We start from the raw sequence: 17,066 nt of genomic DNA, 5'->3' as shown, positions 1-17,066 counted from the left end.
TTCACGGGGAGTGAACGCACGGCGGAGAACAAACGCGCGTTCTGTGCCGTGCTCCCTTAAGGGCTGCAGAAGTAGGCGTCTCTTTCCTCCTTTACAATCACCATATAGTAGAGCAAACGCACCTTGTTCTGACGCACGAAAGGCCGTGGGGGGGGGGGGGGGGGGGGCAGGGAAGGGAGGCGACGTTTAGCTGCGGCACCACGTGCCTATTTATATCAGAGGCTCCGGCAACAGTCACCAACGCCGCACGCATTTTGTGCGAACGCGGGCAAAACGCCGACGGCGTCGACAACAGTGCTGTGTGTTGCCGGTGCTGCTGCATGTCCAAGTTTGTACAGCGGATAAAACTACTATCCTTACTCCGTATAGCTCTCTACTAAGTTGCTATCGCAATTGATGCTTCGCCTTTCGGGTGAAACTGCGACAACTTTTTTGCACACACTACTCACATGGCCTAACTTCATGCACTTCCAGCACTGTAGTGGTTTTGGTACAAAAGGCCGAACTGCGTGTCGGAAGTGGCCCACTTTTACGTGTGTTGGTAGGGATTCGCCCTTAAATATGATCTTCACACACCGTGACGTGCCGAGACGAAAAACGTTTGCGATGACGGTGTTTTCTGTAGCCGGCTTGATTAAGATCGACAAATCGGTGTCGGCAATGGTTTCGTCGACATCATAAATTACGACAGTACTGCTTTCTTTTCCCAGCGGAATATGAGGGTGGACTTTAATCCTGTCAAGTTCCGTGACCTTGCGCAAAAAATCTAACGCAGCCGCATGTTCTATGTCGATCGCTACGACGTTCTTACGGGTGTTTACTCTGATGTCCTTGATTTCACTCGGGACCAGTGCCTCTAGATGTGTAGACACGGCTTGCCTGTTGAGGCATCTCAGGTTATCCGTGGCGAGAACTGGCGTGAAAAGGATGGTGAGTACCTCGGTAATCCGTGATGACCTCATGGTGGACGCACTCGAATTCGATGATGTGCTGACAAACCTTCTCTTTGCTTTACGGCTCCGCACCAGCTCGAAGGTGTCGTCACCAGATTCTTCACTGCTGACATAGTACTGCATGGTGTCGTCGCTGTCAGTGTCGCTCTCGGTGCCGTTGCGCTTCCTGGAGGCAGCCGCCGCGGGCACTACCGAGTCCGGCGGACGCGCGTGGGAGTCCATCTCCACCGCAACTAAGCAGGAAACAGCAGTTCACCGGCAAAGTCCAAGAAAATTCACAAAAGAAGTAGAGCTCGAAGACTCGGCGTTCTGCCTGAAAGGCACTTCGTCTTCGTCTTTGCTCCATGATCACAGTGCACTCAATGCCTCCTGTGTCGTTGAATGAGTGAGATAATGCAGAATTGTACGCGGCGTCCTTTGTAAGCTCGCTTGAGCACTAGCTGATCCAATCCTTGCTATATGCATCAATCAAGAAGGTGTTTGGTTATGCATCCGGAAAAAGTCGACAAAATTAGCGATGAGTGCATGTAGGTCAGACATTTTGAGTTAAGATGTACTGCAGAGCAACACCAGTACAAGGACGCAAGAATAAAACTAAGATGAAAATATTAAGAAATACTAATAATTCGATATGACATTACGCGAGAGTACTTCGCGTGCCAGAGCACTTAGTGTCAGCCTGCCCGATTCAACATGTAATTGCAACACACTATTTCAGCGGCCATTTTCTGTTGAATGGTATGTGTAAATTTCATTAACTGATGGTTGTGTACTATTTTTGGAAAATTAAGGGGAATTCCCGATAACCATGACTAGACATGTCATTTTATCAAGCCACATTAGGGAATGTTGTATCTTGCGAACTGACACCACGTGTTTGCAGATGTCTGGCTGGCTGGCGAAGCAACGCACACAACAATGTCATGTGTGACATGCAGGTTTATGTTGAAGATAAAGAATGCGAAACAATTTCTTTCTGATGTCGAGGAACGATGCCCTCGTCAACATATATTTACACAAGCCACGAAAATAATTTGCACTGTTGAGGTCATCTCTTCGACTTAGATGGCAGGTGATAACTGCTGCCGCTCTCCCCTAGACGCCGACGCTTTCGATGGAAGATTCTTCACTCTGAAAAGAAAGAGAAATATGGGTGCATATAAGTAACATATTTCTACGGAAATAGAGTGAAGTGGCTCACATGCATACGGTGCTACAGTTTTGGAGGTGTCATATACACATTTCCTTACATAAGGACATAACGTAAAAGCGCACTTTATTGTGGCGCACTTTGTCATACCTGAAACAGATTATGTACTCTGCCCAAATTGTGTTTTTTACTTGGTTTCATATCTGACGCTATAGGCGTGCGGCAGGTAGCAAAATTGAATATCACTGAAATCAGACATGCAGAAAACTTGAGGAACATTTTGCTTCACACGTGCACCTATAAAAACCTGCGACAAAGAGCCACCATTTTGGCAATATTAACACATACGCAGTGAAATACAGCCTAAACGAACCGACACTCTCTTTCTTTTATTGTTTACCACGAAAACGACCTCGTTGGAAACGAGCACTGCTCGCGTATTCACATTCGTAAGCGCCACTAATGTGGCAATACGACTCATGTGACTGCTGCGCTAGAAGTGCTAAACTATTAACAAAAAGCTTCCGAATGCGTTTGTGTTTGCCTTAGTTCTTGTCAAAATTATTTTAGCGGATAGAAAAGTGTTACCAATGCACTTACACTCAAAAACCTCGAACAGTATGAACACAATTTTTTTCAAGCTCGCTGTCGTCTTGCCTCAAGTGAACGACGGGCTTACTATTACTGGTGAAGTAACCTTACATGTAGCGCGCTCTCTAGCACTTCGATCCGCCAATCCATATTTCCAAACAAATACATTCCGACAATTTTAGTCTTGAAAATGAATTAGTAACTTACCAGGATGTTCCGGATGTTAGAAGTGTGCGCTCATTTATGGTGTTTGAGCACGAGCTTGCCGACGACACCACTGCCGCCCCCGTAGCCACCAGAACCATAACCACCGTAGCCACCATAGCCTCCACCAAGGCCTCCGGCTCCGTAGCCCGAGCCAGCATAGGTGACGCCACCTCCGAAACCTCCGACGCCACCGCCAAGACCGACACCTCCAACGCCGGCGCCTCCGCCGACACCTCCGATTCCGGAGTGCGCCACGATAGCTCCGCCGCCTGAAACCTGATTGACGTGGTGCACAGTGCGGACCAGGAATGCAGGTCCGGCCACGGACTTGCCGGCGCCCGCCCGGCCACCACTGAGCAGGACGACGCTGCTTCCTACACCGACGGCACCACCACCTCCTCCGATGCCTCCGGCACCCAGGCCTCCGAAACCGACGCCGCCTCCAAGACCGCCACCGTAGCCTCCGCCGTAGCCTCCGCCGTAGCCTCCGAGACCACCTCCACCGACGTATCCACCGCCCAGACCACCGCCGAGACCTCCACCACCGCCTCCGATGAATCCGCCAAAGGCACTGGCAACCAGGGCACTTAGTAGGACGCTGCACACCTGCGACGATTTGGAAGCATAGAACACTCATTCTCATTTTGTGTATGTACTCTGCATAGTGTTAGAAATGTCTTCTTCAGGGGGGAGGGGTACCTTTAGGACGATTGCTTACGGCTGTTTTATACTGGCCTGATTTTTTTTACGGAAGCTTATTAATACAGAATCAAATTGCCTTGATTCAATGCAACTAGTGTATTAGCCAGGCGTTTCAGTGGTTTTTCTTCTCCAATGCATAACGCATGAGAACTAGCCCTTGCAGCTTCTGGTTATTGCATTAAGTAATCGCCGTTACCATCACTCGGCCTTGTATTGGAGTATCATCTATGTCAGCGCTGAAGAAACGTTGGGCATCAAGCTGGTTCATGTGGAAGGTAAGAAGTTCTGGGATATATTAATAACCACGAAGCTGGCAGAGCTGGACGGTTGGCAAACCCGATTTTACACGCATACAGAGCACGTATAGATAAATACCTATGCAGTTATTGCGGCGTGGTGTAGAAGACGCGATGTAATTGCGCTCGTTAACTTGCTTTTCAGGCAATACACACTTACGCGGATTATTGCAAACCTGTGTCATTTACTCGTCTATGCTGAACACCACTGGGCAGTAGTAAATAGTAAGCAAGAGCCGGGCTTCATATTCACAAAGGTTCCTACACTATAAATATTCGCGAGAGGTAATCGTAGCCCATCCCGATGATGAACATCGCATTAGCGAATGCCTCCGGCCAATCGCAGAGAGCGTTGGCGAGAGAAAAGCTGAGCGAACTATCCCCGAGTTCTCAATGCGGCACCTTAATACAACAATTTTTTTTTCGATGGCCGTTGTTCCCGGTAGGAATGAAATGCAGATGCCCGGAGAACCACGCAATGGTGTATCTTTGCCGCTGTGCACAGTTACATAGCAGTTGCTCTGCTTTTGATCACTCTCAAGACAGATGCGATGCCGCAAGTTTCGTGCCAGTTGACGTAATGGGCAGCTTCGCGAGGCAAGAGCAGCAGCTTACAACTTCTCATGTGTGGCATACGCTGTGGGAGGCTTCCTGTCGCTGGGAATCGGTGCGCAGGTGCAGTGATAAATCGACGCTTTCATGCTCAGTCATTTCATCATTTCCTGCACTCGGCGCTCAGCTTTGACGGGGTGCCTTCTTCTGAGCACTGCCATGGTTACCATGGTTTGTATAATTGCTTAGAATACGTGCACCAGGACAAGGACTCCTCAAAAATACAAGAGAGCCCTGCCGGCTTCGTGTTCGGACAATTTCACGTTCGCGTTGTTTTCTATATTTCACCGAGCAGTTGCCAGCCATAATTACCTATCACAAGCTTATCAATTCATATTGGTCGTCGAACCTAATTGGAGGCCTCTGCACACGTTTACTATTGCTGAAAGCGACTGAGTATTAAGGATGCTTAATGAAACACCAAAATATTCTTGAGCGCATGTTTTAACGCTAACGTGGTTTTCGCTAAAATCTGTCTGCCCGCAAAAGCTCGTGGAGGAATCGGGCCGGAAAAGCAAACCTCAGAACATAACCACCAGTACGGGTCTGCGCAGAAGCTTGTCTTATGCCATGAGTAACAACGAAATCCAGAAGTATTCCGAAATGATGGCTAATCAGCGATCAATTATCGAAAATAGCAGTATGTGAAGTCATCACGTTGATTAGAACCGCACGTATCAATAACGCATTTGTGATGCTTAATAGGTCCCATTGAGTTCATTGACCCGGAGGCAATGATCTTTCCTAGATTTTTGGCTGCCTTATCGATAAGCGGCGCATCTTGCTGCTGCTGCAACACGAGTTTTACGATAATCAGAATTAAGTCACTATTAATGGGAAGTTTATCAGAAAATTGCCGTCGTGTTCATTGATGTCCTTCAATCCTTCATTTGTAGTGAAAACCTGCAAGAATCTTGTCGCTGGAAATTCTGTACCCATTTTTTTGGTGCCCTATATTACTGATGTTTCAACGATTGATGCCTGCAAGCGAAGTCGCCTGCCTCCTATGGAGGAATGTAACGTCACGTGGCCCAATGTTTAAGCTAAATATGTCGGAATTTTAAAAAACTTCATTTGCGTTTGCAGTGGCAACCATGCCGCCCACTGCCCGCAAGCGGTCAAAGACGCAGGAGCTGTAAGACAGTATCCTAACGACACGCTATGCCACGCAAACAACCCAGCCTCAGCTCTTAACTATACGTTGCAATATGCTGCGCACTTTATATGCTCAAGTAGGAGCAATTGCGGAGCGGCTCTTTCTAATGTTTAAATTAGCTTTATGCGGTAACAATTATTATGAAATAAATAAGGTGGTCGTTATCCTACTTCTACCATTGCAGTGTGGGGCGTGTGATGCTGAGTGATTTCGTGTTTCAGCATTCCTGCGTAAAGATTAACTGGGAATACGTTTCCAGAAACTGGGCCGCGTGCTTTCTGCACTGCGTAAAGAAGAAGGGGCGTTTTAGGCCGAACTGCGAGTTTTAAGCCAAACATTAAAATATTTGAGTATCGGATGCCTGCAGCGACAGTATTTGTCTAATGCTCCACAATCATCCTACGTTCTCATACTTGATACGATATTCATCTTCGAACTTACAGGAGCTCCTCGAACATGCACGAAACCCACTGGGCCAACTTGCAACTCCTAGTGTAAGGAAAAGAAGCTACTTTAACCGATGAAATCGTGAAGCTTTCGGAACCGAACGCTGCGTTCGGGCATTCCGGGAGCAGTACAATGACAGATCCTTACCAGGGCGTTCATGGTGACTGGCCGATAGCTGAGAGCACAAGCGATCAAGGGACTTTTGAACATGTGTGTCTTCTGCAGGCAGGCAGACGGGCTTTTATACCCAACCAACACACACGCCCCTTCTGTGCCCTTCTCTCTACGTCACAGTGGGAAGGCCTAAGGTGTGCCGCCATTCCGCACAGGTATACCCTCGCTCGAAATGCACAGTTTCCGACGTCCCCCCTTTCCGTTTCGGACAGAGATGGCCAGGAGAGGAGAAATATCCCTGCCGCGACTTTTCCAGAGCAACGCTTCCTCAATGCAAAGGCGCGAAAGCATAAGCAAACGGAATGCGACGCGCGCACAATCCCTCGCGCTTATCTCGATCTAGAATTCGAGTTAGCCGACGCGCCGCGAAAAAAAAAGTGTAACGGTAACAACGCCGAAAACCAAGAGCAGCTGCGCAACAGTGTTTCGGCGGCGAGCTGCCTACCGCTCTCCGTCATGAATCGGAAGAGCCAGCGGGCAATTTCTCTTACCGCGCTTCCGCTGCGTCCGTAACTACTCTCGAGCGCCACCCACCGCACTTTACTTTCTGTGTTGGTTGGTCGAATTCCGTACTGTATTCTTTCCTGGTCCCCACGTACCGTCTACTAAACCTTCGCCCTCCGTTGCTTCTCCCGTCTCTTCGAAAAAAAATAAACCAATGCGCCCCCCCCCCCCCCCCCCTATCCGGATTATACCGGTATATCTCGGCATCGTCAGCAGCATAAGTAATTTTTCCTCTCCAGCAGTAAAACAAAATATGACACAGAATATATTTACCACGTGTGTGTCATGGGGTTGCCGGATGCTAAAATTGTTTCTTTACTAACGAAATCGCGTGGTCGGCGTTATACAGACTGTGCCGGATTGGGTGAAGGATGCACAATAAATAAGGTACTCTTTGTGAAATATTTTACGACTTGCGGGCCTTAAAGAAGTCCTCCTCAAGGCGACTTACTTATGGGAGCAGCGCTATGTTAAATAAAGTTTAAAATTTTTTGACAAGTTCCGCAAGCCTCCAAGGGGTTGAATCATGCTGGAACATCTTTGAGACCCATTACAACGTCTCCGTGTTTCAGTAAGGTTTTTCGAGCCTTACACGAAGTCGTGCCGTAACCAGTGTTTGTTGATTATGCGAAGTTTTGATAAACGCAGCCACGCGGATCGCTGTGGAATGAGTACAGTTGTTTTAGAATGTAGCCAAACGAAAATCAAAATCATAGGCACACTTTTTACATCAACAACGTCTTGGAGGAGCTGTACTAGAAAGAAAGGAAGATATTGACATCCATACGACTAGAGCGCCAAGCCTAGAATGAAACCCATAGGTGGTCTCACAAGGAATTCTGCCGAGCTGAACAAAAATTCGTCCGGGTTCGGTGGTAGAACGCGAGACGAATGCATTTGCAGGGGTCACTCTGTCAGCGGAGTTAACTGGTAGGCTAGCAGATTGCAAAGCGAAGCCAAATGAATCGACAACTCCAAGCACAGGGACACAGTATGGCAGATTAGAGACCAAATTCAAAACACACTTTTGTTTCAAAGTGATTTTTTCCAGTGGGCTGACTGCCTTTCCTAATAATACGTATGTGCAGCGTCAGGATTAGCTGGAATGTTTCCTTACGAATAATGATATCATAAAAGTTTTTTGTTATTAGAGGCCCAGTTCTGCGGAAGCTCGCCAGGCGGAGGAATGTTCATGACAAGAACTACTGTCATCCATAAGACTGTCACACGGAGCTACAAAGGAAACCCATACGAAATTCTCTGAATTATAGCGTCGGTGTACAACGAATGTCATGAATAAATTTTTAAAATGTGATAACTCCAGAGTCAGGTCCTTCGAGCATCATCTCGACAAGCATTGCTTGTTTGTGACAAAGTATTCTATCTTATGGCGAAGAAAAAAAAACGAAGAAAAAACCGACAGAAATGAGAAGCGTTCAAAATTCTTAGTCATCGTCATTCAGCAAACGCTCCCATCGAACGCTGATTCGTATTCCTAGCCGCATCTCTCCATAAACGCCTTCGCCTGCACGCACGACATAATCAACCACTTAACTTATGATGCGATGTGTGACTTAACTCTTTCTGTTCTGTCGACTCTCCAGTCTGGCGAGTAATATTTGTTTCATGGCCCTAATTTTATGTTTGTTGGCGTCAAATAACGCGCACAATATCTCATTTCACAAGTGTCAGCACAAATAAAGGCCCTGCGTATGGTATGGTATGGTAAAACTTTATTATTGTCCCTCGGAACGCGCGTCAGCACGTAGCGGGCCGCTCCCACGTCGGCACAGAAAGGCCGAGCCTCTCTGCTGCGTCGCGGACCGCGACGCAGCAGCGTAGTTGGAAAAAAAAATACAATAAACATAGCCTGTCTTGACGAAGACATACTGTTCTTCATACTACCTCAATAAGCTTGGCTCGCTTTCGAGTGTTAGTCTTTGAAGGATAAAAATTAAATTAAATTATGGGGTTTTACGTGCCAAAACCAGTTCTGATTATGAGGCACGCCGTAGTGGGGGACTCCGGAAATTTGGACCACCTGGGGTTCTTTAACGTGCACCTAAATCTAAGTACACGGGTGTTTTCGCATTTCGCCCCCATCGAAATGCGGCCGCCGTGGCCGGGATACGATAGGTTCCAGAGAAATTCCTTCCTTTAATGAAACGCTGAGTAAGGTTTAGGTCATTCCTTATGCGGGAAAACAAAATCTTGCCCGCAATGATAGGCGCATGATCGTCTTTCGGCGATGTGCCTCTTGTTAAAACTAGTAGGTCATACTTGCCTTCGTACTTCCCTTGAATCTAACTTTTCTTGGAAGCCTTCATGCTATCGTTTTCTGATAACTGGCTTGGACAGCGCAACCTCAACTGATGAACAGCCAGAGCAAGATTTTACCCAATTTACGTTCCATACTTTCCTTCAATGTTCTGGACGTTGGCCTGGACGCTGTCGTCATGTGAGAATGCGCAGGCGAAACTGGTAGCCAGAGCGAAAACCTTGTATGACTCGTCCGTGGCCTCCCTTCAATATGCCTAGCTTCTCTATAACATTCGAGGTCGGTTAAAAACCATGGTGAACACGTAGCTTGAATTGACCATGTAACCAGCGTATACTAGTTTCACAAAAATTGCTCGCAGAATCAAAAGTACTGAAAGCGCTCCCAAAACAGGTCTACCTTTTTTTCGAAGACAGAAGTATTGCGTCTTTCATGGTTGGAGTATTAAAATTTTGAAAGCCAGTAAAAATACCTAACTGCATATAAAATACTCAAACAACGATTATAGAATGACACTGCCTTGTAGTAAACGGTGTGAACGAATTTTTTTTTACCATGCTGCAATATTTAGGAATAACTGTGAAAGTTTCTGAGGGTTGGAAATTTTGCAAAACTTTATACATTTTATATAAAATGTGTAATTATTTTAAGTGATGGCTTATATTTTGTCTTTCATCTTAACAAAATTTTTTCCCATCACGCAACTGGTTCATTGGAGGCTTTCTTTAATATAAACTAAGCCAAACGTGTGATGTTATTTGTCGTGTGCACGTTTTTTTCTGCCACGCGTAACTAATTCGATCGGGCATTTCTTAGCTAGCTAGCGGCTCTAGCAAAACGTAAACGATTGTCGCAACAAAAACAGAGAATAAAGCATTATAAACCAAACGCTACAATAAGCAGTAGGCGTGACTTGTTTAATTTGTATTCTGACAGGCTCACATAAAGCTCAACAGGTTTGGCCACTAGGCAGCAGACAAATTGATAACCATCACTTCACTAACAAGGCCGAGTGATCGCAGACGCAAATAGAATATGCATATGGTTATGTTTCAAACGATGCGTATAGATGTAGCGTTTGTCTGCTCAGGGTTGATTTATGTCATTGATACCAGCTTGTTTCTTGGTGCGTATCATTTTCTTATTTTGTTAGCTCTGCCAGTTGGAAGAGAAAGTATTATCGTCAGCCCACTGTCGCATCAGCTCGCCTCATATTTTATTGGAGATCCACTTCGCATGGTCATGCTACAAAGAATTAAGTACTTCCGTGACGATATATCCGTGAGAAAATTTGCATCTGTTCTCCATGGTGGCTTCGTGGCAGTTCCGTCCTATACCTGAACTAGAGGTTTCGAGCTCGACTTCTTCTTAAGAGTGACCGCGTTCTCATTCTGGTGGGATCGCAAACACTCGAGCATATAAATTAGCCGCCCGTTCAGAAGCTCCAGGTGGCACAATTTTTTTTTCAATTTCCGCTGGTGTCAGTGCCCCTGTGTAACTTCCGGATTTAAATGTGCACAGAGCAATCAATAAGCCAACGAATCAACTAAGCAATAGTTGCTTTTACATGAATGTTCCACGAAGTACGTAGGTGTCAGCTTGCATTTTCACGCATCTGTACAAATTGCACTTTCCTGACGAGCGTACCAGTTGTATAAATGTACGTACCAGTGGTATAAATGTGCCAATCTGTGATCAAAGTACGCTCTAAGCCCCGCTGTGTAGAGGGCGACCATAATACCAGTTTCCTGGACCCATATTCTGGAAGTCTCGTCAAAGTTCTACGCAACATGATAAGTTGACCACCAAGGTAAGACCGTGCCCTCGCTTCATAAGCCGATTCTTTCTGAAGAGGTCGATTTCAGCCGGTTTCTAGGCAAAAGTAAAGTAGCTGCAGTCATTGCGGGCTGTCGAGTTGCGCACTGTTGCGTTATATTACGCAGTGAAATACGGTATATGAGCAATAAAGACGCTCTTTGAAGGCACACAGAAGAATCATTAGGATAATATTTAGTGGTAAATACACTTCTAGCTGCAATAGAGAGTAGACAACGTTCGAAGTGCATGAGGTTTAATAAGCTAGCAAAAAGGAAAAAAAAATAAAAAGAAACATTGGGCGGATGGGAAAGCCATGCTTTAGTCTCTCGCATTTGGGTCTCCCTTTAGTGTGTCACGGAACTTAACAAAGTCTCTTCGAGTGTCATTTGCTTGCACAACACAGCATTATAAATGAACCAAACACCTAAAAATTAAACCTAGAAGCTTTCTTAAACATTTCACGCGCCGAAACGACCCAAATACGAGAAGATGAGATGAAATTAGGGCGTCACACATACGTACCGGTGCTCAAGGTTCTGGCGCGAGATTTAAGCGAGGGGAGGTGGGCTACATTCCTTGTGGTAATAACACGCTCACGAAATGTGCGGGTATGAAAGAGGTAACGTAGCCACCTAATGAAAGCCGGGTACGTAAAACGTACGAAACGTAACAGAGCAACCATGCGAGTCGTGTTAATTCCTGGTGGTCACGTCCCAAAGAAACGCTTGACCTATAAAGCAATCAAACGAATAAAGCGACAATACATTCGCAAAAGGCATTGTGGAAATTATACGTTACGTTTAATCTGAATGTACATACAATATGGTCAATGTAAGTGGGCGAAAGGATAATTTGTCACAAGTGGGAGCCAATTCAACATGTCCCGCATATCGTGTGTGGTAGATCATCACATAATTAAGCTACCGCGATACCAACCAAATGTACAATTTCTTGGTCATTTGCGTATGTGGACATGGCTGGCCCAGCTAAGCAGCTGGCCAGCACCGCTTACGACCAATGAGGCGGTTGTGGTCCGCGGCGTGTCATTTCAACCGCAGGCGTGACGTGGTAGGCTAGCTCAGGAGCAGGGAACTGAGATGTCAGACGACTGAATATTCGGGTCCGCAATTCTAGCATAAAACTAGAGAAAGTTGAGCTAGTTGGCATGAATTCATTGTGAAGGAAAGTGAGGCGTCCAGACATGGGCACAGACTTAAGTTTCTGTTGTCTGGGTTTGTTCTCTTGTGTACGCCTTACCTTCCTTAACGATCTATTCTAGCACTTGTCCATAATACGATGCCGGCAAACCCAACTTGCAAAAAACCCAGTCAGGGACACACACATGCAAAAAGAACGAATGAAACGTATGAAGGTAAATCAGTTCACGTCCGTCTAGCTATCCTGCTCAGGAGAAAGGTGGCTGGAGGACGAAAATAAGGAAACAAAGGAAAGAAACTGCTGAGGATGTCGCATCGTCCCTAGGTGCGCATAAAAACTACAGTCACTCACTGAGGTCAGTCGACTTCAAGAATGCAGTAATGTAGATGTCGCTTTCTGAGCTTGTGAGGCATGCGCCACTGCTGAATTACTTTTGCCACCATGAATGATCTTGACTGCAGGCGTAAGCTACCTGATCGCGGACTCAGTTCTCTAACCGCGCACTCGGTTAAAAGAACGTGGCCTGGCCAAAAGCGACCGCGAATATGCCACTTTGAACCAGAAATACGCGACGCGAAATAACTCACACAAACGCGAACTCGGGCACACAAACTGAGTGTGGACCGTCCTTTAAGATACACTGTTTTACTCTTGCTCAAAACAGCATACATGGCAGTAAAGTGCAGGGTTGCAGGCAGGCGAGAGACACCCGCGGTCAGCGAAGGGTCCGGACTGGGGAGGCGCGGCTGCAGGCATTCGAACCGTTCTTGTGGGGCCGTCTCTGAATAGTCTTTATTCTCCTTGTTTATTATAAAAATGAGAGGGTCCTGTGGTAGCGACCGAAATCGTTACTAACACAGGTCATGTGACGTGGTGCGTAGTAGAAGGCGCCGGTAGTCACAGCGAGGACAGATGAAGAGGAGATGTTCGATACGCTCCTGACACCCGCAACGGCCGCATGATATTGTGCCTCTGATCCCAATGAGGAACGAATGGCTCGTTGTGAATGCCACATCCAGCTCCGAACGACTCAATATTGTCCGTGGGGAAGCTGGAGCTTCGTCGAAGTGCCTAGAAAATCTAAAGTGGCGCTAGGAGCCAATGATCCAAGGTTTTTGACAGGGTCCGTTCTAGACAGAGGTATCCAAACAACCTTGGTGGTGTCGTGGGTAGACCTAGCGTAGCCTTCAGTGGGTCATTGAAAACGATGCTGTTGTGACCCAGCAACCAGTACAAACGGCATAACCCTTTGAGAGAGCATAACGGTAAGCCTCCCGGATCGCGGACACCCACTGGTCGTAGTTTCGGACATAAAGGTTTTTTAGTAAGTTTTGAAGGAGTGGCTTGGAACCACAAAATACTTTCCTCTTTCTTTGGTGCTACTTTTAAAACCCAAATAATATCGGAAAACAGAGCACCAAGCTCAGTGGTCATTGGTGTCGGGACCGCGAAATAGAAAATTGCAAACTTAAGCTAAATGATAACGGCAACACAGGAGCTCTCCCATGAAAGGAAGCCTCCAGTGTGATGTGCAAGCAGTGACCGTAGGCCTGTCGCGGCGAGGTAAGCACATTTTGTATGAAAGCCAACGCAGAAATCGCGGTATTTTTTGTGACGTCAGAAATAATGAGACATACACTCAGTGTTGTCAGGCACCACAAAGAAGGAACTTGTGCCGCGGGCGAACAGGTGAGAAGAGTGGCGGAGTAATCGGTTATTAAATGAGAAACTCCTTTTGACTTCCACTGTACTTCGTTTTCAAGAAAGGCGGGGGGGGGGGGGGGAGAGAGGGGGGGGGATTCGCATTCACCCCAAAGTAGGACGAAGCTACAAAGGAAAGAAGGGTTTCTCAGAACGAACGCTTCTCAGTTGAGGAAAAAAATTGTCCTGGCGCGGGATTCGCACCCGAGACCTATGCCTTTCCGGTCGCTCTACCATCGGAGCTAACTAGGGGGCTAGCAGATTGCACCTTTGGAGCTCTGTGCTACATTGTGGTGGACGACAATTTATCTCTTTCATTACACTTCCTCCACCTTGAGGGATTCAGGCAGAACTGATCTGCTACTTCATTTTGAAGTGCATTCGAGTTCAACTAGCTGCAACAGAAAACTAAGTATCGACTCAGAGGATGATGCAGGCAGATAAGCCAATAAATTGCTGTTTGTTAGCTTTTCCTGCTTTAAATCCATTGCTGTTTTACTGAATTGCATTTTATGCACTTTAATTTACGAATAAGCTATATCTTGCGGTTGGCGAGGCCATGCACAGTCGCCTCCTGTATGTCTGTCAAGGCTATGTCTGAAGTATAGAGAACTCTAGAGGCCCCTTTCTAACCTTCCTCCGTCACCCCCCCCCCCCCCCCCCAACAAACACACACACACACACACACAGTAGATGTACTTTTGTCATGAGGCCTTTCATATTTTCGAGAAGTGCAGAGTTAGTGAATCGTGCAGGGGAAAAGCAGCGGAAAAGCAGGGACGAAAAAAAACCCTTCGATACTGCATGTACACCTTGGAAAATCTTACGGTCTAATATTCGATGTAGGTAACACATCAGTCATATAAGGTAGGTCATACACCGTGCACAAAGGCAAGCTCTATTCTGCAGTCGGAAACACAAAACTGCTCGCGCACATAAGTTTGCCGGCGGCTGGCATGTTACGGAGCATTCCTGAGTGCAAATTGCTCCTCCGAGTAGAGTTATAATGGTACACTACGGTGAATTTCGTGGTCACGTGCCAGTGACGTGCCTCAGGGTAAAATAACCGCATCACTGATCATGACGGAACGAAATGGTGAGATTTTTTTTTTACAGCGAATAGATTTTCCCACCACTTTACAGCTGCTGGCTACTGCCTCCTGCTTTGCAAAATTGGGTGGCACTGGACCTAGTGTAAACAAGCATCTATTACATTGCAAACAGAGTCGGCCTGAGGATGCCGATGATTTGCGTAAGCGCACATGCGAGCTTCAACCCAAACAAAATTTCGTCGTCTCGCCGTCGCCATCATTATTCATCATCATTTCATGACCTTCAGGTCATTGTGATCACACCTTTTAGGTGCGAAGCACCTTATGTGCTCGGGATGCCGGCATCTCCTGTCGTCATCGTCACGGTGAAGCAAGCGGCTCGTGCTCGCGCTCGGCACGCGCTCGTGCCACTGCTTCGCCTTCGTCGTCGTCGTCGTCTTCCACAGCCGTCTACGTTGCCGCTCATCATTCCAGCGTAGAATTTCGTTTCTGTCGTCGTAATGGGGAGGCAGAATTTGCGGGGTTATGAGCCATTGTTTAAGGCAGTATGAGCCCATTAGTGGTGCATCACTGGATGCTTCGCACCTCCCCAGGTTTTACGTTAGTGTAGCTGCATTTCGCTCGATGGGTCATTTGACAGTTAGGCATAAAATTTAGTTCACCGCTCAAACCGAGCCTGCGACCTAAATCGTGCTAATTGGAATAACTAATAAAAACTGAAACAGAAAGGAAGGCGTCCCTAATGGCCACATTGCTGAGGGAGTTAAAGAAAAAAGTGATGGTTTCGCTAATACTTCATGGTAAAAGACATCATCAAGCTTGTCCTAAAAAAAGTTGCAGTTTCACCTGAAAGAAGAAGCATCAATTGCGATAGCAAATTTGTAGAGAGCTATACGGAGTAATGATAGCTAGCTTTATCAGCTGTATAAACTTGGACATGCAGCAGCACCGGCATTACGCAGAACTGTTGTCGACGCCGTCGGCGTTTTGCCCGCGTTCGCACAAAATGCGTGCGGCGTTGGTGACTGTTGCCGGAGCCTCTGATATAAATAGGCACTTGGTGCCGCAGCTAAACGTCCCCTCCCTTGCCTCACCCTCCCCTCCACGGCCTTTCGCGCGTCGGAAGAACTACTACTACTGGTGCTTATTATACATAAGGAAGAAGGTGAAAATGGTGCCCCAAGTGGGCGCGCTGGCACGTGCCTTGCAGGTTCAAAGCGCCGTTCCTCGCGAGGCGCGGCAAACCCAAGGCGCGCAGGCGCGAGTTTTCGCGCGCTGGCAAGCGTACGTGTTGGGCCTTTCAATTTCTCCGGCAATGACACAGACACGCAATGAATTTTGCTGAAAAAAGACTCGACAGAGGCACTTAAGACTGTTTACGTGTGACAATGCGAAAGCATTATAGTACATTTGGAGAAACCTTTAGTCAGGCAGGTGGCAGCGACGTGACGTGTCCAATGACGCACGTACTAGGCACACCTTTAGTCAGCCAGAACCATGGAGCTGCTGTGGTATTGGGGAAGCGTGCTCGGCTCGCGCCCCGGAGGCCTGGGTTTGATTACAACCCAGACCGAAATGTACCCCATATTTTTTCGAAGATAACAATTTACTTTGTTTACAGTAACCTCCCTGAGAATTTTGGCCTCATTCCGAGCAATTTTGACGTGTCTTTACGCTTTGCGCCGTCGGCCATTTTTGGTACCATCGCTCGGTCACGCCGCCAATGCCGTCGGATTTTCGCGTAAGGGGGCATATAATGCCTTCGCATTGAAAACGAGAAAGTCAAGTGAACGCACCCTGACGCTATGCTCAATAACGGAACTTGGCCTCCGTTCTGTCTCCTACTGATGGTACGAGCGTTGTGCTCACAAACGATAGTGTTCCTGCGGAGCAGCTTTGTGCATTGGTCGATATACAGTGGTCCGAGTGGAACTGAAAGTACCGATCAGGCTACAAACACTGACTGTTCTCCTTCAACCTCAACTTAATTGGGCACCATTGATGGGCGACGCCGGCAACGCCGGTGACGGCGCTCCCCAACATGCGTGGTTGCTGTCAGGGCACTGTTTCCGCGGCGCAGCTGCATTTGACTGGCGTACTGTGTCACGCCAACATGTCGACGCAGCTTAATCTTATAACGCTGTCTGAGCAACTTGAAAGCTACGCTAACTAGATTGCGGAGGAGCACCCTCTATTGCATTCTCACTCTATACCGGATTGTTAACTCCCTCGTTTCTCCACTGCTTCCAAAAAAGGGTAATGCACTT

At 47.1% G+C, this 17,066-nt stretch overlaps 1 protein-coding gene across 1 annotated transcript in view; it reads right to left on the bottom strand.

Moving 5' to 3' along the window:
- Positions 1 to 1,884: 1,884 nt before the first annotated feature.
- LOC119464615 (uncharacterized) overlaps positions 1,885 to 17,066 on the bottom strand; it is a 98,318-nt gene continuing 83,136 nt past the window's right edge. Inside the window, exons 4-5 of the mRNA XM_049656272.1 lie at positions 2,902 to 3,437; positions 1,885 to 2,084 (exon numbers count right to left, since the gene is read on the bottom strand). Of these exons, the coding sequence (XP_049512229.1) occupies positions 2,932 to 3,437 (506 nt within the window). The 3' untranslated portion in view covers positions 1,885 to 2,084; positions 2,902 to 2,931. The remainder of the gene's footprint in view (positions 2,085 to 2,901; positions 3,438 to 17,066) is intronic.

Source organism: Dermacentor silvarum, chromosome 9 (genome assembly GCF_013339745.2).
Source record: "Dermacentor silvarum isolate Dsil-2018 chromosome 9, BIME_Dsil_1.4, whole genome shotgun sequence".
Lineage (NCBI taxonomy): Eukaryota > Metazoa > Arthropoda > Arachnida > Ixodida > Ixodidae > Dermacentor > Dermacentor silvarum.
Note: the sequence above shows the minus strand (reverse complement) of the source record. Positions and strands in the feature narration are given on the sequence as shown.